At 42.2% G+C, this 25,824-nt stretch overlaps 1 protein-coding gene across 1 annotated transcript in view; it reads right to left on the reverse strand.

The window, feature by feature from the left end:
- Nucleotides 1–25,824, reverse strand: part of ROBO2 (roundabout guidance receptor 2) — a 714,921-nt gene that overhangs the window by 149,408 nt on the left and 539,689 nt on the right. Inside the window, exon 9 of the mRNA XM_015406679.1 lies at nucleotides 14,307–14,478. Within this exon, the coding sequence (XP_015262165.1) occupies nucleotides 14,307–14,478 (172 nt within the window). The remainder of the gene's footprint in view (nucleotides 1–14,306; nucleotides 14,479–25,824) is intronic.

Below are 25,824 nucleotides of genomic sequence, written 5' to 3' on the forward strand. Positions count from 1 at the left end.
GCGTCTAGTCATGCCGGCCACATGACCACGGAAACGTCTTTGGACAGCGCTGGCTCTTTGGCTTGGAAACGGAGATAAGAACTGCATCCCTAGAGTCGGATTCAACTGGCTTTTGAGCAAGGGAAACCTTTACCTTTACCTTACACACTTCAACACAGTGAATCTATCTTCAAGAAACAGCAAAAATGATGCAATGCTAGAAATAGTCACTAAGATAATACATTTTTACACAGTGTAAACTACTCTTGAGCTACTTGGAGGCAGGGGACAGAATTATAAACAATGTTCAAACAATTTAAAGAAAATAAACAAAAATATCAATTCCCCTGTAAACAAGTGCTTATAAAGTTCTAAATATAAACATCAGGATGGTTCCAAAGACATGTTTCTGCATGTGGAAGATGGGACTCTGCTAATGGAAATGCTGCTTCTGTGCTAGAGCACTTCATGTTCATCAGTGTTGAAATATTACATAAGAAAACTGTAATGAAACCCAAAAGCCGTTCTGCTTCCATAAGAACTTGCAGAGCAGGTGAAACTATGAAGCCAGCTACAGAACTACTGAAGCACAGCCTTATGGGCAGACTATTGTACATGGTTTTGTGTAACAGGTCTAGCAACTGTTTTTCTTCTAGTCATGCTTCTCTGGTTCCAATCCTCAATGTCCAGAATAGGGGGGGGGGGAAATAATGAAACTTATTTTACTAGGTTGCATACAAACACGCTCTTGTTTGAGGAGAAGAGAGTTTGGCTCCTGCAGATTCCTCATTCAAGCTCTGATCCCTTGCATACATCTCTGAGTTGTTCGTTCCCATGGGTTTCCTGACTCTTGGGAGCAACTGTTCAGATGATCCAATGAATTGCCGGAGGACAGAACTACGTTTGAAGTTCTCTGGATCCAAGCTTTAAGTCAGTGTCTCTTAAACACAATGGATCTGAAATGCTTTTGAATCTGAAGTGAGATTCAAAATACATTTCTGATACAGCATATTGTAAAATTAAAAAGTTAAAAAAAATTAATTGAGCTATCACAAGGCTTCTGCATGAGCCCAAGCTGCTTTTTGGATCTTGGTCTGTTTCTTCAACTGAACTAGAATAACAATACAATAAAAAAAATAGCAAATTCCAGTATTAACAGTTAATTGATGAATAATGCAGACTTTTTCTTGCATTAATTCTCAGTTAGTTCATCAACAGAAATATCACATAAACACCAAACACTAAATAACCAACTTTTCAATCAGTTAATTGACTGAGATGTTCTCCAGTGAGGAACAATTCAAATTTAATCAGACTGTCTAACTGCTTACACATTAAAACCTTTCATCACATTTTGAAAGCATAAACCTGGATCTTTTTTCTAAAATCTGTGCATTTATATGCTTCAATTACTTTATAAATAATTCTGTGACTTGTGAGTGCATGGCTGCATACATGCTTCACTTTGCTACTATCTGAGGTAGATGCTTATGCTAGCTTTTCTTGCAAGAACATTTTTTCATAAATAATACTGTTGTTTTCTGTATCCCTGTGCCACCTGTTAAGCGGGGGGAAATAGCTCTTCTTCCTAGATAACTTGTTTATGACTAAAAATACAAACACCCGGTTATAGAAATGAAATTAGGCTGTTCCTTGGTGTTAATGCAACTACATCTATTGTCATATGCCCCAGTTACTTAGTATCTATTCTGATTGTCATATGCCCCAGTTACTTAGTATCTATTCTGATCAGAATCTGAATGAAAATATTCTGAAATCTAATACTAAAACAGCAACCAAGGTAAAAGGGTACTGAACATAAAAAAATAATAATATTTGAACTGGGCTTTTGACAGGAAAACAAAAAAATAGGCCTTACTGATACATTTTCCCCCCTGTCTGACTCCTAACATCCCAGGAGTTCCGTATTCACAAAACTGATAATCCAGTACTTTCTTCAGGCTATGGGTGATAATATGCAGTGCCATCCTAAGTAGAGATATTATCATGTATTCTAACAATGAAGTCAGTTCAAATCCCCATCTTGCTGTGGAAGCTAACTGGGTGATTTTGAACCAGTCATATATTTGCAGCCTAACCGACCTTACAGGGTTGTTGTGCCATTAACAAAGAGGATAGCAGAATAATGAAAGATGCTGTGGTACACACTGTGAAGAAAGGTGAGGTATGAATGAAATAAATAAATAATAAATATAGCTGAAGATGGGAAGAAGATAAAAGGTAGGTTGGTGAATGGCTGAGGAGAAAACAGAGCAGGTAAAGGGAAGGTTGCCAGGAGGGAATGAGGAAATAGTACAAGGAGAGGGATATAGGGGAAAGTGAGGTGACTTCCCACAAGTTATTGAGGGTTACTGATCACGGAAGTGGTCCGGGACAGTGGCCACTAACACACAACTGAGATGTAGTTTTCCTAGGTTGAAGCCAATGGTGGGGGTGGGGAGGAAATGCTGAAGACAAAGGTGCTAATAAATGAAGACTGGCTGTTGGGTGGGAAGGAGAGAAGGAGGCAGGAAAAGGGAATAGGCTATGGGGGCTTGCAGGAAAGGAAAAGAGAAAATAGTGGGTAGGGGGAAATGAGATGCCTCCTGCAAGTCCTTTTGGGTTCCTGTTTGTCTATATACTAATAGTGAACTTGGCCAAATCTAAGGATACTTAAACCCAGTGATTGGAGCTTTGGTGGAAGGCAGATCTTTCTACAAACCTAAAAAGGGCCCCAGGCTTGCAGAAAAATCTTTTAAAAAATACATTGGGAGTTCAACAAACCCGAAAATGATAAAAGGAGCACCTGTAGTTTTAAGAAACAGAAACCCTCAGTGCCTGTTGCTAGGCAAGCTTTCCAGGATGGGTTTCTGAGTAAAAAGGCAGGGGGAGGGGGAGGGTCCTTTCCAGGACTGTTTTGGCCTTTGGGACCAGGTCTGACTAGGGTTGTCAGGTCCAGGTTGGAAAATTCCAGGACATTTTGAGGTGGAGGGGAAGAGGGAGATCCCCAGGATATAATGCCATAGAGCAGAGGTATCAAACTCATTTGTTCTGAGGGTCAGATCTGACGTAAATGTCTCTTTGTTGGGCCGGGCCATGTGTGCCATAAAACATAATGCCAGGTACTGGAGATAGAAACTGTATAAAGGACAGCACCTGGTAAGCTCCAAGTTGGTGTGTCCTCACTGCAAGGCCCCCTGGGGTGGGGTGCAGAGAAAAAGCCACAGAGGCGGACTGGAAAGGTAGCAGTGCAATGCTGGGCAGATGTTCCCACAATGCTTGACTGCTGCAGGCAAGGTTGTTCTGCTGTGCTAAAGCCATAATGGAGTGGCTCTGCCCACTCCCCCCTTGCATCAGTTGCTCGTGGGCTGCATAAGAGCCCTGGACAGGCCAGTTCAGGCCAGTCATCTGGAGATCAGTTGTAATTCTGGGAGATCTTCAGGTCCCACCTGGAGGCTGGCACCCTGGGCCTTACAGCAACTACTGCGTGACTTGATACCACTAAGTTTGCATGACACAACTAGGCCTGGCTGCTTACTGCTGTTCAACAGTATGAAATCCAGTGTGGTGTAGCAGTTAAAGCTTCAGAGTAGGGTCACTGGGTACTTTTGGGCTAGTCACATATTTTTAGCCTAGCCTACCTCACAGGGTTCTTGTGAGGATAAAAAGGAGGAGAGCAGAATAATGTAAAATGCTTTGGTCTTCACTGTGGACAAAGGTGAAGTACAAATGAAGTAAATAGATTAAAAATATAGGTGAAGTTGGGAGGCAGATAAAAGGTAGCTTGGTAAATGGCTGAGAAGGAAAGAATCAGGCAGAGAAAGTGCAGCGGATGTGGTGGCTACCAGGAGGAAGGAAAGGGGGAATAATGTGGGGAGGGCTATAAAGAAAAGAAAGGTGCCTCCCACAGTCCTTGAAGCCTCTCTACCATGCGCATGTACCTGATACCACACAACTGGACCATAGTTTTCCTATGTAGAAACTGCGGAGGAGGAGAAGAGGTAAAGATGAGGGTCTCATAAAGGTAGGATGGCTGGATGAAAAGGAGAGAAGGAAGCAGGAAAAGGGGCTTTGTGGGAAGAGAAAGAGAAAATAGTAGGGGATGGGTAAATGATATGCCTCGTGCAAGTCCTTGTGGGTTTCTGTTTGTTCCATTCTAAGTCCATTGACTTCAATGATCTTAGAAAGTAGAGACTCTGCTTAGGATGGCATTGTTAAAATGTTATAGAAAATCTGCCTTTAAATTTAGCAACCAACAAGGAGCTCTGAAGCACCAGAATATTAATAGGTTTATCCTTCCATGCATGCAAATTTTAATCCATCATAGCATTTTTTTTTAAAGCTTGAAAGAATGGGTTTGTCCCCAGTTAGGTTATCTGGAATAATTGTATTGAAGACTGAGATCCTAATTGAACAGCTACCACTAGCCATCTAGTTAGTAACTTTAGCTTTTTTAAAAAAAGGTCAACCTATGTTAGATAAATATTTAACTTTAAGTAAATTCACTGTAAATTCACTGGTTCTGAGATAGGTTGCTGTGTTGGTATTTTGACCCCCCCCAAAAAAAGATATCAGTCTTTGGCATCTGATAAGTTCTTACTGCTCAAATAAGTAGATCATAACCCTCTAAATGTGGCTGATCAATAAAGTAATTGAGAGTCTCCTGGCTAGAAGGAATCTTCATTTTCAAGAGTATTACGGGTGAAAGATGACTACAGGTTTCCATGACACTAAGGCTAAAGGTTAAATGAACACTTAAGGGTTTCAGTGATCTGAAGACAACTATATTGGCTTCATAAGTATAACTTGTAAATCCCCTGTTCAAAGTTGTGGAATTTCCAGAGTTGTTGTCAGCTTTTTTAAACACCTTACCCTGTAGACTCCATCAGTTTTCAATATTTTAAACGCATTTTTTAAAAAACACTTTGCATACGTACAGTGAAACTTGCTTTTAACAATTAATATTTGTTTTAGTTCAAAATAAACATTCACATTCTGATTTCAAAACTATGAATGTTTTTTTACTGCTCTTACCATTAGCATTTCAGTTTCATGCGCACAGAGGTATGAACATGTGAAGATATCTTGACTCACACCATCAGTCCAGTTCTCTCAGTAATGCCTACTCTGGTGGGCTTCAGGCAGAAAAAGACCATGCTTAACACATGCAGCCCAAAGATTTACAGATCGTAGAAACTGAACCTAGTAACTTCTCATGTAGAGCCTGTGCTCTGCTGCTGAGCAATGGTCCCTTCCCCACTTTATTAAAATTATATTTGCACCCCAAACTTTCTCTAGAATTCTTGTGTATGTTGTTAAAAATGGTGTTGCAAGTGTGGTTGGCTGCAGCTGAGGAGCAGTTTTTCGGCACAGGAGCATCAGTTTAGCATGCATCAGTTGTTTGGGGCCTTTTAAAAGGTTTGTGGCTACATCTTCTAACTCAGGGATAGGAGAGGATTGGGAAAACCTAATGGTCCGCATTATAGGCATTTGAATGCTTGATTAAGGGTGTTAGAACCATGGCGTTCATTTTGGCAGGAAACAGCTGTCGCCATTTTGTGTTCCTCTGTCAATGACCATTTTAGGGGATGAGTTCTCACATACGTACAGCTCTGGGGGTATTACTTATGTGAGCTTGTATAATTGCATGGTCGCAACTCAGTTTGCTTGGGTTAATTATAGTAGCAGTTCAGTTCAATAGTTCACTAAAGTTAGATTAGAATTGCATTTACCACTTAAAGTGATTATATCATTTGTGCTTGTTAAGTTTTAGTTAGTTCTTAAGTAACAAGTTAAAAAAATAATGGTAATAAATGGTTACATTGTTATACTAATATTTATTTATTTATTTTATTTATAGTCTGCCCTCCCTACATAGCAGGCTCAGGGCAGGTTCCAAACAAATCAATCTGCACACAGTGCAGATTGACAATTAAAATTTAAAACATAAATCAATTAAGATTAAAACCTATAAACAATCTAGTATTGGATATACAGAATGCCTCAACAAATGATGTTAATACCAGCAATACAGAATCTGCGGTCCCTGGAGGAAAGTCGGACATCAGGGCCACGGACCACCAGGAGATGCTGTTTTACAGAATGCAATGTTCTGTGGGGCTCATATGGGGAGAGGTGGTCTCGAAGATAGGCTGATAAGTTGATTCCTGCTTGTTATACTAATATTAAGTTGATTATTGATATATATGAAAAAGACCATGTTGGCATAGTAAGACCGTTAGCGCTAGTGTTGTAAAACAAAGCAAGCAAGGAAAAAAAAAGAATAAAAGAAGTTTCTTCTTTGATGCATAGCTTGTAGTGATCTCCTTTTGAGTCCTTCTACAGGAATGGTCCCTAAAAAGGTTTGACAAAAGAAGGGGGGTCTGGCAAAGAGGTCCCCCCCCAGAGACAGCCAGTACCAGCTTCCTCTAATTAAGAAGAAGACACTCCCAGTGTCCCATAGTTAATGGTGAGGATTGAAATCGTTAAGTGTGCAGCACGCCAGCCCAGAGTATCGACGGGCAAGGTACCAGGGATTGCCCCACCATCCCAGAAAGTGGCAAAATGTTCCAGTAAACAACCTTCTTCTTCTTTGGCAGGGAAGGTAACAGCACTTGAAGCTTGTTGAGTGGTGCTGTGGTAGATACCCAGTTGGTGATAGATGCTAACAAGTGAGTTGATATAGCCACAACTGTGAATCACCAGAGTGTGGGAACCACTGGAGGTTCATCCCAGGAGCAGGGTGGTCTGCCTAGTGAAAATCCCAAGCACGACCATGGAATGGTGGGAGCAGATGCTGGTGGTGCTGGCTGGGCTTCAACTGGGGTAAAATGGGTGGCTGGCTGGGTCCTGAGGGGTGGATCTCCCCCCCCCCGCCCAATCTGCCTGGCCTTCCCAGCAGGACATGATACAAGTGAAAGTGGAGTACAGGATGCCATTGGTAGGGTGCTGCAAGGCTTGGGTCCAGGGACTGCACAGCCAGGATTTCAAGGCCTCTTGGCAGGGTTGTTGGTGAAGTGGGGACTACAATCTGTGCCAATCAAGCATTTTCTCTGTGAGGTCCTTGCCCCTTAGTAATTACCTGCTGCTGACTAGTAAATTAAAAATATGGTGAGGGGAATAAGTGGATGTATTTTCCTTGATATTTCAGAATCCAGAAACAAAGAATGAAGGGAAGGATGAGAAGGAGAAAATAAGGAAGAAGCCAGCAGACCATGCATGGAATAACTGACTCTCTGGATACATTTACATGGCTGTAGTTGTAAAGATTCAATCTGAAAAGGCACCTGCATTAACCAAATATCCAGAGATAATCCACAGGGCATATGCTGTGTATCCTGGCCCTGCTGGCTTAGATATGATTAAACATTCAGGATACATGCAGCTCTGGACCCTGGACTGCCCTGGGACCAGGAGAATCAGCAGTTGTGGTCTAAACGTCTGGGTTCAGCAAGCTCCTTAAAGGATGCTATTTGATTAAAAAAAATTCAAGCAGTTTGGTTTCCAGTTGTTGAAAATCTTATAGAGGGGGATGTCATTCCTAACAATAAGCATTACCAAAGTTTGTTGCACTTTTACCTTATGAAACGTGGAATGTTAATAATGCAATGTACCTGTATACATGGTTTTCAATTTAAGGTACTGTGCTTATGTTGCACCTGACATTTCTTAGTGATGTATCGGATTTGTTGTTTGTCCTAAAATTTAATAAAATTATATTTTAAAAAGGACGATATTTGGACAGTGGCCATTTGATTTCAAGGGATAGTGAGACCAACCAATTAGGATCAGCCAGGCAGTTGGTTCAACCCTGATTTTGATGCTAAGATTTCAACAAAGTTGGGGGTTTGTAACAAGAGGACACGCCGATCTTGACATGCATGCTGTAGGTGCAGGGGCAATCATGCTAGGTTGACCTGCTTTAGAGCAAGGGATGGTTGAGGACAGGGTGACAATAGGGGTGGTCCTTGAGGTGGTGTTGTGGGCCAGTCTGCTTTAACTGAAGAGCAGTTAAACCAGTCTGCTTTAACTGACAGCCCTGTCATCACCTCTGAGACTCAGCCATCTGATGTTCTTAACAACCCTGAGACAGCAGAGGCATGTCCTAGTGCCCCAGTTAATGGACAGCACTCTCGCAAGCAACAAGACCCAGCTGTGAGCTGCTGATAAAGGATGGGGTTTCTGTATCCCTGCCTTCTGAAACCTGAAGAGTCAATTAAACTCGAGAACATATACTGGAGTGTTTAGCAGACACTGAAACCAAATCCTCTCATCTCAAAGACTCTAAGACGTTGTGAAAAGCTTAAAACTCTCACTTTCTGGAAACATATTTAACTGGAGTTTGTGAATTTACTATGTTACCCCTGATTCCACCTGACCTCTACATTGAATAAAATACTTTGTTCATTTTTGAACTTTCAAAAGCCTCTCCTGTGCCATTTTCAGAAGTATAAGTTAAGGAGATGGTCTTGTCTCTTCCCTCAAGTCCCTGGGTTGACCCAGCATTGAACTATAATAATGTGACAGCCATAATCCTTCAAATGAGAAGAAAATAGATAAAGGGGCTGCTCAGCCAGAAAGGAAGAAAAACGGAGGGAAAATCCTGTATGTGAGGGAGGGAAGAGGGTGAGTTCACCATAGTTGCTTTAACAGCTTTTTATGCAGAGCTTAGGAACATCCTGCGAGGATGTTTCCCAGACAGATGGAATTATACCCTTTCCCAGTGTGCTCTGGCATGGCAGAAGAGGGATGTTGTGGAACCCTGTTCCTGCCTTCTCTCCCCCAGGTTTTGAGAGAGGGCAGTTGTCTTGAGATCCTGGCACTAAACTTGGGTGGGAATGACCTAGTGAAAACCCAGGGATTCACCCTTAGGCAGAGAAAATTAGGGATTCAAACAGGGTAAGGGAGTTAATACCGGGAGTCATGATTGTTTGGTCTGAGCTCTTACAGAGATGGGTTTGGAGGGCAGGAATCAAGCCCCTGAGGATCAAAAGAGCATGGCACAAATTAGATTCAGCTGTCCATAAGGCTATTTTGAATAGTGATGGGGCTTACATTCCACATCAATCAATTAGATTTAATCTGCCTCATCTTTTTAGGGTGATAGGGTCCATCCCTCTACAGACGTACTTAGCTGTCAGGGCCTACGTGAAGTTATTCTTCGGAGGTGGGACAAGGAGTGTTAAGCAAGACTAACCCCCTTGTTTGGCGGGGATAGGGTGGGTTGCTCATTTAGGTAGGGATAAGCGGTGAACACCCTGAAATATTGGGGTGATGGAAAGCATGTCCTGAACAGATCATCACTTGCTGGATGGTGGGATGGGGCTTGGGAAGGAGTGCCTTTGGTGCATCCTCCAGGCCAGATGGTATATTAAGAAAAACTGGATATTAGGAAAAGCTTTTTTACATTAAGAGTTGTTCAACAGTGGAATCAGCTACTTGGGGAGGGGGTGAGCTCCCCCTCACTGGTAGTCTTTAAGCAGTGGCTGGACAAACTCTTGTCAGGGATGCTGTAGGCTGATTCTGCATTGAGCAGGGGGTTGCACTAGGCTTGTATGGCCCCTTTCTCTGTGATTTCATGATTCTATTATTCGATGCTGAAGAACACCTTCCTGAACCTGGTGGTGGCTTAATAGTGCATCAGGGTAGGGGGTTGAGGCTGGGCACCTCTCAGCACTCTATGTGAGGGTGAGGATAAATAAGGCCAGTGGTAGCCGCTGGGTTTGGAACCAAGGTGGATTTGCTAGAACAAAGGCGGCGATGGACAGGCTGCCTAGTGCAGCCCAACCTCAATTTAATATTCATATAAGTAATTGATGACAGAGACCAGAAAGTTGAATAAATTTAAATAAACCAGTTAAACTCATGCCGTTGTCTTGAGTCTCCATTTGGGGTACTGGGACAAAAGTACTGGTCTTTTTCTACAAGCTAGCACATAAAAAGATACTATTTGTAATGACAAATATGGATTGTGTATATAAATAGCAATTAGTGATGTCTATAGAACCAGAAGTATAAAACAATAATAAATTCAGCCAACAAGAGTGAATGATGAATAAATTACAGGAAATTGAGTTTGGCTTTTAATATTAAAGTGCACTGAAAAAAGCTAAGCTGTATAGAATTAATAATTGAATTTTGTATATTATACTCATGCTGACAGGTATATTGAAGCTTTTAGTATATTTGCATAATGTGCCATTATAAGACTGAGTTGCTTACTTAATTTTCTTTTGAAGAAAATTGCCTGGACTGTCTTAATTTCTAAAAATGATTTCATTTTCCATGAGACACAGATAAAATGTACATATATGGTGGTGTTTCAAGAAAGTATATCTGAATGTGGAATATATTAAAAAGCTGTCATCACAATCTATAATCAGCAAAATTATTAGTCAGCTCAGCACATTTTATCACAGCTAGTACCTCTCCTCATATAAACACTTGTGCTTAAAATATTTCCAATCGAGCCTTAAAAATGTAACCACTTAAACACAGCTATATAAGTAATAATTAAACACTTGCTTTTCTACTCATGCCATGTGCTTTTGTTCTGTCCTACCACTTGAATTGGATCAAAAACTAATTTAGAGCACAAAAAATTGAACCAAAATTAAAGTGATAAATTATCCCTATTATTAACTCATTAACAAAAGATAAAATGTGGGGCTAAGGAGAGAACCTGCAATCACAATCTGAACTCCAGAAAACTAATTCAAAATATGTGCCAATAGGAGATTCAGAATAAATTATATTTTGTACCTTTGTACAAAATATGCCTCTCTTCAACATAAACCAGGGATTTAAATACCAGGAATAAATTCTTTAACACATATAATCCTGAGGTACCCCATATCTTTCCCTTATATATAAAGGCACTAGAAATAAGGCCCGTTGTAGAAATAAATAGAACGGGATCTAGAAAGAGGCTCTGGGAGAGTGCGCTGGCTTTGGGCAAACAGTGTCAATTTGCTGTGGCGACCTCAGCAGCGTATAATGACAGAGTCCACTGCTTTCTCCAGAGGGACTGATCTGTGCTACCTGAGGAGCAGTTGTAATTTTGAGTGATCTCTAGCCCTCACCTGGAGAGTGGCAACAATTGTTACCCAGGCTCCACCCCTCAAATCTCCAGGAATTTCCATACCTAAAGCTGGCTTCACACTTATTTACTGGGATGAGTTTTTTTGTTTCTCTGTGATTCTCATCATTTGGGGCTACAGGTTCCTTGAAGCTGACAAATAGCTACTTCAAAGCTATCTTCTAAGGCATGTGAAATCCTGTTGTCTTGAGATAGCATATTGAATTAGGGTCCAGCTGCAATTGCTTATTGTCCTTAAATTGTGAGTCTCACACATCCATTGATTCAAACAGATTGTCCTTTTGGGTGTTATCACTGAGATAAAATCAGGGTTTGTTTGAACTTCTGTTTCCCATGAATTTGCATTGTGGATTTGAAGGCCCAGCTGCACAAATGGTTATGCATTTTATGGCCTGGGCAATTTTGGGTTTGTCACTTCTCATGCTGGCCTTCCTGACAAGTTGTTTAATGTAAGTCGCTCACACCTTGGGGGCTGGGGAATGGAATGTTGATTATACTGAGAGCAACAGGGTTTTGGCAAGAATCATACTGAGCCAGGCTGTGACTGTCTGTTAAAAAAAAACAGAGCCAGATATACATATGTGGATTTCATAAACTGTTTGGTTCATTTTTAAACCCAAACCCTCCCATATTTTCTGAAAATTCTTACCACACTCTTCAGGTAGCAGAGATCAGTTCCTCTGGAGAAAACAGTGGACTCTGTCATTATACCCTGCTGAGGTCACCACAGCAAATTGACACTGTTTGCCCAAAGCCAGAGCACTCCCCCAGAGCCTCTTTCTAGATCTCGTTGTATTTATTTCCACAATGGGCCTTATTCCTAGTTTACTCATATAATACAGAAATAGTCTTATGCTGTAGTTCTACTCTTCCTGCATTACTTAAGTTTTTCAAACCAGTAACTGAATTTCTAAGCATACAAAGTCATACTAACACATCCAAACCAGTGTTACCTCTAAGCTGAGTTAGTGTGAGCTAGCTCACAGTTTTTTAGCTTCCAGCTCACACATTTTTGTCTTCGCTCAGGAAGGATGGCTCCAGAGCAAACTGATTTATGCAGTAGCCAAATCGCTTGCTCACAACTTTAATGCCAGTAGCTCACAAAACAGAGTTTTTGCTCACAAGACTCCATAGCTTAGAGGGAGCATTGATCCAAACCCAATTATGCACTATGGAAATCCATACAACCTGGATATGTGTAACTAAATGCAGGATTGCAGTTTAAATACATTGCAAATATTAAACTTTGGTTGCAGAAAACATTTTAAGCATTATCACCATTTCATTCCTCATAGCTGCTATATGTTATGGGAAACATACTGTATATACAGATAAATGCAGATTATGTATACTGCTCTGAACCTCTTGGTGAAAAAGAATATCAACCTAATGAAAAGAAGTAAATGTACAAGAAATAGTAATTATATGATTTCCCATTTGAAGCAGGGGTTTCACTACTTGAACAGAGGAAAACCAAAAAAACCCCTCAAGAGTGAATAACAGGCCAGAAGACTTGACTGTCTGAAGGAAAAATTTCTCATCATTGATATCCTTGAACCTGACTTGCTCCTTTCAGCTCTTAATGCAGTAAATCTTTTCAGCACCAGCAGGTGCAAACATTAACAGCTCAATGTCCTCTTGGCCAATATTTGTGTGCTCTATTTATTCCAATCACAGCCATGGTACTGAGTCAGACAGCACTGCAGACAGATTTTAAGAAAATACTGCTCTTCCATTAATTTTAAATGTCCTTTTAATCTACATGTAAATTTGAGTTGTATGGAAATGCATCATTTTGTCATCAAGTGTGAAAGAGAGGGGAGACTGAAGAGGTCATCAAATGAAGGTTATACTTTAATCTCCAGAAACTAGCAGCACACTTGTAAAGATGCAAGGATATGGAAGAAATTATCTTTCCTTGTCATAAGAACACTCTTTTGGAAAACAAAGAAAACACATCAAACCCATGTTCAGACCACCAGTGTACTGCTGAAGTTCTCTGCCTGTCATTTATGATAAATGTGCAGTAGTGAAAAGCCAGATTATTTAGAATTAGCCTTTCCACCCCAAATTTTCATGAAACATTCAGGTCTTCATAGGACCAGTGAAATCAAACACGCATGTTCACTGAAGTCTGCCAGTAAGCAGTAAGTCTGTTAAGAACAGGAATATTGGCGTTAGAATGAAATGAGTGGTTTACTACAAAGAAATTTTGGTTTCTTTATCTTTGGTAACATTAACAGCCCAAATTCCATGAAGAATATAAATAGCAACAACATTAACAGAAGAAAATCAAAAGTACTACATGTGCACTTGTGTTACAATTCTCCATCTCCCTGTCCAAAGTGAAACACATTAAAATGGATAGCTGAAGAATGAACCTCGCTTCATTGATGTCTCATTTCATGAATTTTACTAAATGTATTCTATCATATATGAGCACACTCATATATGAGGAGCAGAACTACAGACTCAACAATATTATGAGTAGAGATTATTCATGTATTTCAAATGTTTTTCTTTAACTGAGAATTCCCTCTCATGCCATGTGCCCACTTTTTATGTCAAATTTTCCAGTCTACTTTCATTGCTTGGGGGGTCAACAGTAGGAGGGCTTCTAATGTCCTGGCCCCACTGGTGGACCTCCTAATGGCACTGGTATTTCTGGCCACTGTGTGATACAGAGTGTTGGACTGGATGGGCCTTTGGCCTGATCCAACACGGGCGTCTCTTATGTTATGTTCTTATGTTCTTATGGCTTTCTTAATCTCAAGGTCTCATTTATACCTTCACACAAATATCTCCTGGTCTTCTACACTATCTGAACTGGCTTGTTAAAGAATTTAGAAACTTAAATATGAAATGTTCAGCTGCTGAACTTGCAATAGCGAGCATTCTAATCAAACAAAATTATGAAGGGACACTAAGTTGGCTAATTAGTTCATATATGTGTTTTTATTTTATAGCAATTATGAGCCAGCCAGTGGGAAAGATAGCTTTGAAACTGAAGCTTCAAGTTGTATAGGTAATAAGCTGCAGGAGAAGAACATTTGTCACTTGGACATAATTAACTTGAGGTTTATCGGCTGGTTGCTAAATCAGGAGATACTGCACCTGAAGAGACAAAAGATGTGATGCCCCCCCAGGTATAGGTAATCTATTACACCAATAGCTACCAAATACATTTGTGTTATAGATAAAAATACCAGTAGACATCTTAATATCTTACCATCTGTCACTTCTAACTGAGCCTTTGCTAAAATGCTCCCCGCAACAGTGAGCGCTTGGCAGATGTAGTAACCAGCATCAGACCTCTGAATGTTGGTAATAGTGAGATCCCCTGTAGGTGACACAGAATACCTGCTGTTGGGCTGGAGAGGCTGGTTTGGAAAGAGAAGATTCTGCAAAGAAACAATGCATAACATGTGACATGTGAGCCAACAATAATTCAACAAGCAGGTGCATTTGTTATTGTTTTTGTTGCCGTCAAGTCACAGCTGACTTATGGTGACCCCCTAGGGTTTGCAAGGCAAGGGACATTCAGAGGTGGTTTGCCATTGCCTGCTTCCATGTCACAATCCGGGTATTCCTTGGTGGTCCCTCATCCAAATACTAGCCACGGCCTATCCTGCTTAGCTTCTGAGATCTGATGAGATCAGACTAACCTGGGCTATCCACAACAGGTTAATAAATATTATAGTAGTATTAATAACCAGAAACATTATTGAATAATGTAAAGTTTGAGTCCAGTGGCATCTTTAAGATCAACAAAGTTTTATTCAAGGTATAAGCTTTCATGTGCATGCACACTTCTTCAGATACAATGAATGGAAATTACCAGTCCATATATATAGGTAGAGGGTGAGCAGTGAATTAGCATACAGCATAATGAAGATGTTTAACAGAGTCAAGGACCAAACAGGAACAACAAGCTTAGTTTATATGGTTACCATTTGTTTGGGTTTAATTCTGGGGGGAAACATAGTGAAGAAAATAAATACAAAATTGGAGATTGATGACTTAATTGTGGAATGCTGAAAGTAATTAACTGAGACCCTGCTATTACGCTCCATCCATCTCCTCTCAAGTGTGGAGGCAACCTTACAGCAACATCTTCTTTAAATTAGGGTAAGTGGTTGTGTAGAGTTATCTCCCCTGTTTCCTGAACAGAGAAATACATTACACTCTACCATTCCAATTTACATTACATTCTACTATTCATTACTTTACATTACAATCTACTATTCTAATCTATTATTCCAAATAAGAAATAAAATAAAATAAAGAGGACGTATGGCCCTTCTGGGGGATTGGCGAATGAAGTTAGCATATGCAATGAGATAAGAAGCCAATATCCCTGTTAAATCCTGGAAATCCCATTGTTCTGAGTGTTGTAATAACTTGCAACTTGGCAATTTCCCTTTCTAGTCTGTTCCTGAAGTTCCTTTGCAATAAAACAGCTACTTTGAGGTCACCCATTAAATGTCCTGGAAGGTTGAAGGGTTCTCCTACAGGTTTCTCAGTCTTGTGATTCTTTTTTTTTATTTTCAACACTTTTTTATTGAAGTATAAAAAATGCATACAACTGTTAAAGTAAGATAGAACCACTTCAATTTTAACAAAAAATAGTACTAATAACAACATAATCTATACATCAATCATCAAGAACAAATATACAGTCAACATTTAACTAATCTCAATATTGTACTGGATATCTTTATATTTTGGAGAAGAAATTTTTTAGCAATAAATCAGGTAAATATTAATCTTTGACAGACCTTTTAACACTACTTTTCACTATGTAGAATGTTGACCTATTATAATTTAAACTTATCTGTAATAGGATATATCCTCATGTCCCTGTTAAGACAAATTCTACCTTTCGACTTCCTTCAGAGCCAATCAATATATTTCTTCCAAGAGGGTGGTATGTATTTTTCAGCTTCTAAGAAGGTAAGAATAGGAAACCACTTTGCACTAAACCTCATATCAGGCTGGTCAGTTTTTGCAGCATTACATTTTCCAGTAATACTTTCCATTACATATTGGTCCCAAAGTTTTTGGAACCATTCCTGGATAGTGGGTGGATTTGGATTCTTCCATTTTGATGCTATTGCAGTTCTCGCCGCATAAAGCATTGTTTTTAATATACTTTTATAATGATGCTGATCTATATTATCTGGCCAGAAATCTAGCATTAAATTTTCAGGAGTATATATAAGTTCTATGCCTAGGATTTGTTTTATTTTCTTTAGGATTTCCAACCAAAACGGGCGTATTTCGCTGCATAGCCACCAGCAATGTGCAAAAGTACCTATTTGTCCACATCCCTTCCAACATAACGGTGAGTATTTTGTGGATATTCGCGCTAAGGTTTGTGGAGTAAGATACCATCTTGAGTTAATTTTAAGTCTGTGAAGCTCTAAAGAGTAAGATCTGAAGTCTGAATTGCTGGATTTCCAGATCTTATTCCAGATTGGTGCATCTCTGCGTGCTAGCCGCCGCCAGCGCCATTTTAATCCCCAAGTCAAGTCCGTTTTCTCTCAATAGGCTTGATTTGTAACAAGTGTCCCGATTCTTTCTTAAATGTTATAATCCATAGGAAAATTAATAGCAGTACCTTCGGCCAAACTTTCCCTTTTATTCCCGTAGCTTTTTTCCACGTCCTCGTTCCTCCTTACTGTCCGCCGCCGCCTCCCTAATGGTTGAGGTTCTCTAGGTAGGGATAAGCGTCCCATACGCTTTCAAGTTCTCGTTGGGGAGTACACCCGTGTAGACAAAACAAACAAACATCCTTCTTCATGATATGGAATCATGCGGGGGGGAAAAGAAAAAACTGAGAAAAAATACAGACAAGAAAAAAAAGCTTTAAAAGTGGTTCGGTCGCCTCTGTGAGCGCGTTTCCGCGCTCCTCCTCCTCGTCCTCTGCTTCAGGGCGGCCGGCAACACCCCCCGCGATTTGCAATCAGTCTTGTGATTCTTGATGTCAGATTTGTGTCAATTTATCCTTTGTTGTAGGGTTTGACCTGTTTGCCCTACGTAGAGAACAGAAGAGCATTGTTGGCATTTAATGGCATATACAATCTTGGAAATTGAAACTGAAGTTGAGCAAACTCCAGAGGATGGCAGAAGACAGGCGGGCCTGGCATGATGTGGTCCATGGAGTCGTGAAGAGTTGTATTTGACTGTGTGACTGAACAACAACAACAACAATCTTGGAAAATAAGCAAGGAATGAGCCTGAGATGATGAAGTTGATATTGTTAGGTCCAGTGATTGTGTTGTTTGGGAGTATGTGGCAGCAAAGTTGGCATCTGGGTTTATTGCAAGCTCTGGTACCAATGTCCATGTTCAAATCAGATGTTGTATTATGGTAGATGAGTTACTCTCAATTATTTATTTAAATTGAGAAAAAGGTAGAAGAATTTATAAGGAACTTTCTGTAGAAAGTAAACATAGCACCAGGAAATAGTATTTTATTGAACAGAATGTGAAGCTATTGGTAATTGCAACATCTGTACCATTATAACTTTGGGAGCCTGAGATGGGGTCCTAAGAAAATTTAGGAATTACATGTAGGCTCGGAAGAAATAATTTCAACATTGCACAAAGATGCTGTGTAGTTAGGCTCCTGCTTCATAACAAGTATATTTTGATTGTATTTTTCTTTTTTTATTGTATTTTTCTTTTTTTAAAATTTATCATATTTATTAGTCAATAATACTGGCATCCGGTGAATACCACATATGATCAACTGGGATGCTGAATATCAGTCCATGGGATAAAACAGTAACAGATTATTAGCAGAATATATTATTTAAAGTATAAAAACCTGTGTTTTTCAACAAAAGTGGTAAGGAAAAGATCACTTTAATTTCTATAATTAATTAATTTATGTTATTGGAATTGCTCTACACTTAGAAGAATGGGGTCAAAGAAGTACATACATTCCCTGACATAAGGTTGGTGCACTTCTGTGGAGTTCAACTGCAAGCTTTATGGAAACGGTTACCAAATACACAGGACCAGCTGCTGATGCATAAACTGGCAGTAGACTAACTCCAGTGGGAACAGATCTCCTCCCTTCCAGCTGGCTGTACTTAGCAAGATAGGATGGAGGAACAGGTCCAAAGTGAAGGATGCTGTATAATTTATTGAAGAGAGCGGACATAAGTAGCTGAACTCAGCTCTACCACAGAGGTATTATAAAAGACAGTTTCTGATGAGGAAGAAAAGATCCCTTGACAAAATTAAATGACAGAGAGTTTATTTTGGGGGGGGGGGAACTAAGTACTTGGCATGTACACATTTAGAGAAGCCTGAAGTACCATGTTCTTGAATTTGATAATAAAATATAGTGACTGGATTTTTAAAACAAGTTAATAGTCTTACAACAAAGCCTGTAAAATTTCATATTAGGATGGAAGCATTAACCTGGTTAACCTCTGTTGCTTTGCTGCAGCTCAATTAAGAAAAAAACATGTGGGTATAATGAATCACATTGAGCTATGTTTCAAGGTTTGATTATAAACAACTAAGGTATCAATTTCAATGTTACATTTATTTGCCAAAAAACAGAGAACATTCTAACCTCCTGGGATCTGAGTCTCAATATTGTAATTAATTCTCCAGGTTTGTAATTAAACAGCTTCAACATGTTACAATCAGTAGGTAATAACATTCAATTAAAGACACAAGACACATTTTTACCTTAAAATGTTTTACCCTTGAAGTAATACCAATGGAAGAGGACAAAATAGGATATTAACACTTTTCAATTACGCTAAATGACTTTAATCCTGCAAATGATGTCCTACTTTAATTAGAAGCTCTTCTCTTTATTACAACATGATGGATGTCCACTTTATTAGATTCAAGTGTGACACTATAAGCCCACTTTACATAAACATTACCATGTTATTAAGCCTCTTTTACAAGAAGGTTTCTAAAATGTTTGCTAACACATCAGTTCTTCCTGGTATAATTTCAAAAATGGTGTTACATTTTCCTCTTGAAGCACTTTTAACATATATAAACCAGTACTTGGAACAGCAACATGAACAAACTTAAGATCTGCATAACAATGCAAAATAAAAAGAGCTAGAGAAGATGTTTAATAGCACCAGTGACCAAGATTATCAATGGTGTTACTATTTAACAAAATAGGCACATCTACAAAATTTAGTTGAGAGTATGTTGGGATATCCATCTCTATCAGTTCCCAAAAGTTTAAACAATACTGACGGGGAATGCTAATGATGAAACAAATCACGTTAGAGAAAACAATCACTAAGCAATACAAGCAATAAAGGTACCTTAAAGTATATCTGATGCCAGACATGGCTAATATTGTTTGGTTTGAAAGTGTAATGGAAAGTTTAAAATAAAAAGAAACACAAAGGGTTAAATAGGAGATGGAGCAGAATAAAGAATTGAAAGGGCTACCTTACTATTGGATAGTAAATATCAATCACAAAGGAGTTTGGTGTTGATTGGATGAAGGAGAGTTTTTTAGCCAGGACTGCGTGACAGAGGTTTCTTTTCTGGTTGGAAGATAACTGACTGTGGAAAAGTGACAGTAGGGATAAAGAGAGGGGAGGGTAGAATACCTGAAGAAGAAAAAGCTAACATTTTTGAAACTGTATGAAGTAAAATCTACCATGCAGAAAAGTCAGGAAAGATTGCTTAGAATTAGGGAGGGAATAAACAGTACTGAATGTCTTGGGCTTTTTGATCAAATTGTTTTTTATATTTTGCAATCCCACTTGATGTAATCCCCATCAAGAAAGGTGGGCTATAAATGAAGTATTAAATAAATAAAATTGTCTCAATTTTAAAAAATGGCCATAAATGCTTAACATTTTAGTATCAAAAAAGAAAAAGCTTAAAACCCACCTAACTCTTTGAAACTGAAAATTGTGTAGAAACCTAGTTTGTTCAATCACTATGCCTAATGCCTTACAGAATCAAAGATTCTTTTCAAGAAAGTGACTGAAGGAGGGAAAGACTTTAGATAAGCAACTAAAGCACTGGTGATATTGCAGGGATGAAAGCTTCAGTACTGATATCCTGATAAAGCATCAGATGCACTTGTATATTAAGTGAAACTAGGAGCCCAGCGAATTGAGAAAACCTATTATTACACAGTGTTTTTGTCTAGTTGCTATCTTTAAGGCATTCATCATTTTATAATCCTCCTCTATCTTTTGATCTGGTGGGTGGGTGGGTGTGTATATAGTTGGCCTTGCAGATATGTGCCACAATATCCAAGAAAGTACACACTGTTGAGGGTGATTTCTGTGTAAAGACTGAGATAAAGACACTGAGAAAACTGCTCCTCTTATACGATTTTGATCAAAACATTTTCATACCCCAGCTAATCAGTACGTGGTATAGGACAAACCAGTTGAAAAGTACTGGGTTCGCCGCATGGAGGACTCGGACAACGACATGCGTTTGCACACGTTTATTGTACTAAAGTCGGAACTCCCAGTCCCCATCTGTAATCTGCTGAGGGCTTCCTTCGTGGTACGCACCATCCTCTCGGCCTGGCCATTGGTCGTGGGGTGGAAGGGCATGGATCTGATGTGCCGTATCAGGTTCCTCTGGAGAAATTCCTGGAACTCCGCCAACGTGAAGGCTGCCCCGTTATTGGAGACTATTGTGTCTGGCAGCCTGTGTGTAGCGAAGATCCGGCGGAGGGATTGGATCATGGCCTTAGTCGAAGTGGTAGACCCGGGGCTGATCTCCAGCCACTTCGAGTAGGGGTCAGCGCTCTCTGAGGGAACACCGGGAGGCTAGTGCGGAGTCACTGGCAACGGCTTCTGGTCGATGGGCTGTGACCTGTGGCTGGGGTGCCTGTTGCAGTGGCTGATGTGCTTCTGGCTCCGTTGGTTCTGGTGGTGTTGCACTCAGTATGGCCTCCTCAATGCTTGGAGGGTCGGGCTGAACACTGGGTTCTTGTGTGTGTGTCTCAGTCCCCACATCCAACTGTGGTGGTTCTCCTGCCAACGGGAGCTGTCGCCTCCTGAGTTGGTCGAGGTGTTTCTTTAAGAGCCTGCCATCGTCTGTCGACACCTCGTAGGAGACCGGGCCTGTGACTTTGATAACTCGGCCCGTGATCCAGGGAGGCCCGGTTCCGTAGTTCCAGATGAATACTGGGTCCCCCGGGAAGAACCCTCTCGGAGCCTTGCGTCCTTGGACCATCCTCCTTGAGTCCAGTGCCCGGTCTGGGTGTAGCTGATCCATCAGGGTCACGGTGCGCTGGCCCAACAGCAATTCTGCGAGGCTGTGTCTGGTGACTGGGTTAGGTGTTGTCCCCTGGGTCAAGAGGAAGCGGGCTAGTCGGAACTCCCAGTCCCCATCTGTAATCTGCTGAGGGCTTCCTTCGTGGTACGCACCATCCTCTCGGCCTGGCCATTGGTCGTGGGGTGGAAGGGCATGGATCTGATGTGCCGTATCAGGTTCCTCTGGAGAAATTCCTGGAACTCCGCCAACGTGAAGGCTGCCCCGTTATTGGAGACTATTGTGTCTGGCAGCCTGTGTGTAGCGAAGATCCGGCGGAGGGATTGGATCATGGCCTTAGTCGAAGTGGTAGACCCGGGGCTGATCTCCAGCCACTTCGAGTAGGAGTCAACCATCACTAAGAATAACAGTCCCTGAAATGGTCCGGCAAAATCGATGTGCAGCCGGGACCATTGTTTGCGGGTTGACTCCCAAGGCTGTGTTAGCGCGCTTGGCGGGTTGGGTAGTACTTTTTGGCAGGTTTGGCAATGCCGGACCCACAACTCTATCACAGCGTAAATTCCCGGCCGCCACACATAGTTCCGGGCCAGTGCCTTCATCCAGACGATGCCCGGATGTGCCTTGTGGAACGCTGTGAGGACCCATTGACGCAGGGCTTTGGGGACCACAATCCTGTCCCCCCACAGCAAACATCCCTGGAGACCGGGCCTGTGACTTTGATAACTCGGCCCGTGATCCAGGGAGGCCCGGTTCCGTAGTTCCAGATGAATACTGGGTCCCCCGGGAAGAACCCTCTCGGAGCCTTGCGTCCTTGGACCATCCTCCTTGAGTCCAGTGCCCGGTCTGGGTGTAGCTGATCCATCAGGGTCACGGTGCGCTGGCCCAACAGCAATTCTGCGAGGCTGTGTCTGGTGACTGGGTTAGGTGTTGTCCCCTGGGTCAAGAGGAAGCGGGCTAGTCGGAACTCCCAGTCCCCATCTGTAATCTGCTGAGGGCTTCCTTCGTGGTACGCACCATCCTCTCGGCCTGGCCATTGGTCGTGGGGTGGAAGGGCATGGATCTGATGTGCCGTATCAGGTTCCTCTGGAGAAATTCCTGGAACTCCGCCAACGTGAAGGCTGCCCCGTTATTGGAGACTATTGTGTCTGGCAGCCTGTGTGTAGCGAAGATCCGGCGGAGGGATTGGATCATGGCCTTAGTCGAAGTGGTAGACCCGGGGCTGATCTCCAGCCACTTCGAGTAGGAGTCAACCATCACTAAGAATAACAGTCCCTGAAATGGTCCGGCAAAATCGATGTGCAGCCGGGACCATTGTTTGCGGGTTGACTCCCAAGGCTGTGTTAGCGCGCTTGGCGGGTTGGGTAGTACTTTTTGGCAGGTTTGGCAATGCCGGACCCACAACTCTATCACAGCGTAAATTCCCGGCCGCCACACATAGTTCCGGGCCAGTGCCTTCATCCAGACGATGCCCGGATGTGCCTCGTGGAATGCTGTGAGGACCCATTGACGCAGGGCTTTGGGGACCACAATCCTGTTCCCCCACAGCAAACATCCCTTCAGGGCTGAGAGTTCATCTTTCTGGGTGCTGAAAGCTGTGAACTCGGGCCCCGGGGACTACGTGGGCCAACACCTCACCACCCAGCCCAAGACCCGGGAGAGGATTGGGTCACGCGCTGAACGTGCAGCAATGTCGGCAGCTTGCAGAGGAGGCTCCGGAAGACCTTCAAGGAGCAGGACCCCAGGCGCAGGAGCAGGATTGGTGTCAGTGGACAACAACGGCAGCCAGCTCAGGTCGTCAGCAAGTGCCATCGCCTTGCCTGGGCGGTGCTCCAGGTGGTACTGGTAGCCATCCAGGAAAAGGGACCATTGGAGGACTCGTGGCGACAGGACTTGGGGCATCTGCTTGTCTGCAGCGAAGAGGGCGAGGAGAGGCTTGTGGTCTGTTGCGATCGTGAAGGGGCGCCCGTAAACGAAGTTATGAAACTTCTTGACCCCGGCCACGATCACCAAACCCTCCTTGTCGATTTGCGTGTAGTTGTGCTCAGCAGCCATTAAGGAGTAATAGGCCACGGGGACCTCACTGTTGAAGCCTTAGCTAAGGGTAGATAGCATCAGGATGGGTTGGGTGCTTCAACTCTATTAAATTAGCAAACACTCAGAGGTATTTTTGTATGGGAGAAATTAATCAAACTACACACTGGAGCCTGAACAGTTCAATAGCCTGAGACAGAACTTATTTAGTATTTGGCATTGGGGTTCCTGAACGTCCATTCTGACCAGCATGGGTGAATAGGGCTGATCAATATATTCTCTCAGCAAAGTTGGTGTGCAGGCAGGAATATTGAGAAATGCTTTCTTTATCACTCCAAGCCTTGAGACAGCATGCTTCTGCCTAAATCATGGCAAAACCATAGGGTAGCCTCTTAGGAAACCCACACTAATATAAGCAAAAGAAAGAATATGGCCCCTTTCAAACAACCTTTGCAATCCATTTTAACTGCAGGTTGCTAACACAACCATTTTGGCTCCCAGCTACTAATGGATTTTATTTATATATATATTTTAAAAAAGCCACCTGTGTCCTGCTTGCAAAGTGGGGATGAGACTTTAAAAAAACCACTCATTTTTTGTTTTGTTTCCAGGTATTCTTTGCGCTTCTGAATCACTGTAGTTTGAAAGTGTTCCTTCCTCCCCGCCCTTTTTGCAGTGAATCCTATTTCATCTTTTTAAAAACTGTCTAACTTTTGCACTATAGTGCTAGACCAATATAGCAATTCAATGCTATATTGCCAGCATTCATATCAGAGCTGCAAGCACAGAATTGCTATACTGGTTTAGTGCTATAGCGCAAAAGTTAAAACATCCCTGCCCCTCAAAAAAAAACTGAAATGGGGAGTGGCACCATTTGAATTGGGCAGAACGCTACATAAATAGATTTAAATATGCTGTCTGAAGCATAAGAACATAAGAAGAACCCTGCTGGATCAGACCACTGGTCCATCTAGTCCAGCATCCTGCCTCACACAGTTGCCAACCAGTTCCTCTAGAGGGCCAACTACATGGCAGAGAGGCCGAGACCTTCCCCTAATGTTGCCTCCTGGCTCTGGGATCCAGAGATTTAGTGCCTCTGCATGTGGAGGTTCCCCTCAGTCACTATGGCTATGTCCTGGTTTCCTGGTCCCGGGACGAGACCCCTCATCCCTGGAGAAGCACCTGCGCCCCAACTTACCCTGAAAGCAGCAGAAACACAGAAGAGCGATGGCACCGCAGCCCTCAAAGGAGATGCGGCACAACGACTTGACGCCCAGTGGCTCAGGCGGAGGTCGTAACGCTGGCAGGGCAAGACCCTCATGAGGAGCGCCACGTCGCCCCACCCCTAGGAGCCCTAGCTCCAGCCTCAGCAAGAGCAAGCTGAGACCAAACATGGCGGAGCACCTGGGCGGTGGCGCGGCCCCCGGGATGCCAGGACCGCTGCCGGCTCGACTGCGGTCACTCCCCGGACGCCCGGGAAGTGTCCATGCATATAAATTGGGGCGGGGGTGGATTGGGACAAAGGGAGGTGGGAAAGAGGGGCAGCACCGGGAGGGGAGAGTGGGAATAAAAGAGGAGCTCTTCGGAGGGACTAGGGAGGAACAGCGTGCGAGGGAGCAAAACTGTGAAGGTGATGGCTAGAGAGAGGAGCAGCAGTATCCGGCGCACAAGGCAGAGGGACTTGAGGGGTGCCATTAACCCTGTCCCCAGCCTGTCTGAGGTCCTTCTGCAGCTCCCTTTAGCGAATCACCTCCGACTCCCAGCCCCGCCTACCCCGCAGGGAAGCCAGGCGCCACGGCCACCGGTGGTTTTCCCCCAAGCCCCCAGGAGAAGCACGTCACAGGCTAATAGCTATTTTTTTTAAGTACCCATAGATACACTTTTATTATATTTTTTTTAATCTACAACAAACAAATCTACACACTACAGACAGACACTTTACTACACATAACGTATATACCAAGAGTACAGTTACATTAAGGAGCTATGGGGGCTCAAGTGGTTAAGACGCTGAACTGCAGGCTGTGGAAGGTCGGTAGTTCAGCAGTTCGAGACTCGAGTGTGCCGCATCCCGACTCTAGTTCCAGCTCCTGCCAACCTAGCCGTTCGAAAGCAAGAAATTGCAAGTAGATAAATAGGTACCCCTTCGGTGGGAAGGTAACAGCGTTCTGTGCGCCTTGGTGTTTAGTCATGCCGGCCACATGACCACGGAAACGTCTTCAGGACTCGACTGGCTTTCAAGCAAGGGAACCTTTACCTTTACCTTTTTACAGTTACATTGTATGCTTATATCCAATTACTTAATTAATAAAAATGCTCTATCAGACACTTTCCATTCTTCTGTCTTCTGTGTTCTCAAGTCCGATGTCCTATAATTGCCTAATCTTCTATTATATTTACATTATACCAATCACAGAACTTTTCCCATGTTTTTTGAAATGTCCACTCTTCGCTTTTTCTTATTTCTAAAGT

Source organism: Gekko japonicus, unplaced genomic scaffold, assembly GCF_001447785.1.
Source record: "Gekko japonicus isolate JY-2015 unplaced genomic scaffold, Gekko_japonicus_V1.1 scaffold195, whole genome shotgun sequence".
Taxonomy (NCBI): Eukaryota; Metazoa; Chordata; class Lepidosauria; order Squamata; family Gekkonidae; genus Gekko; species Gekko japonicus.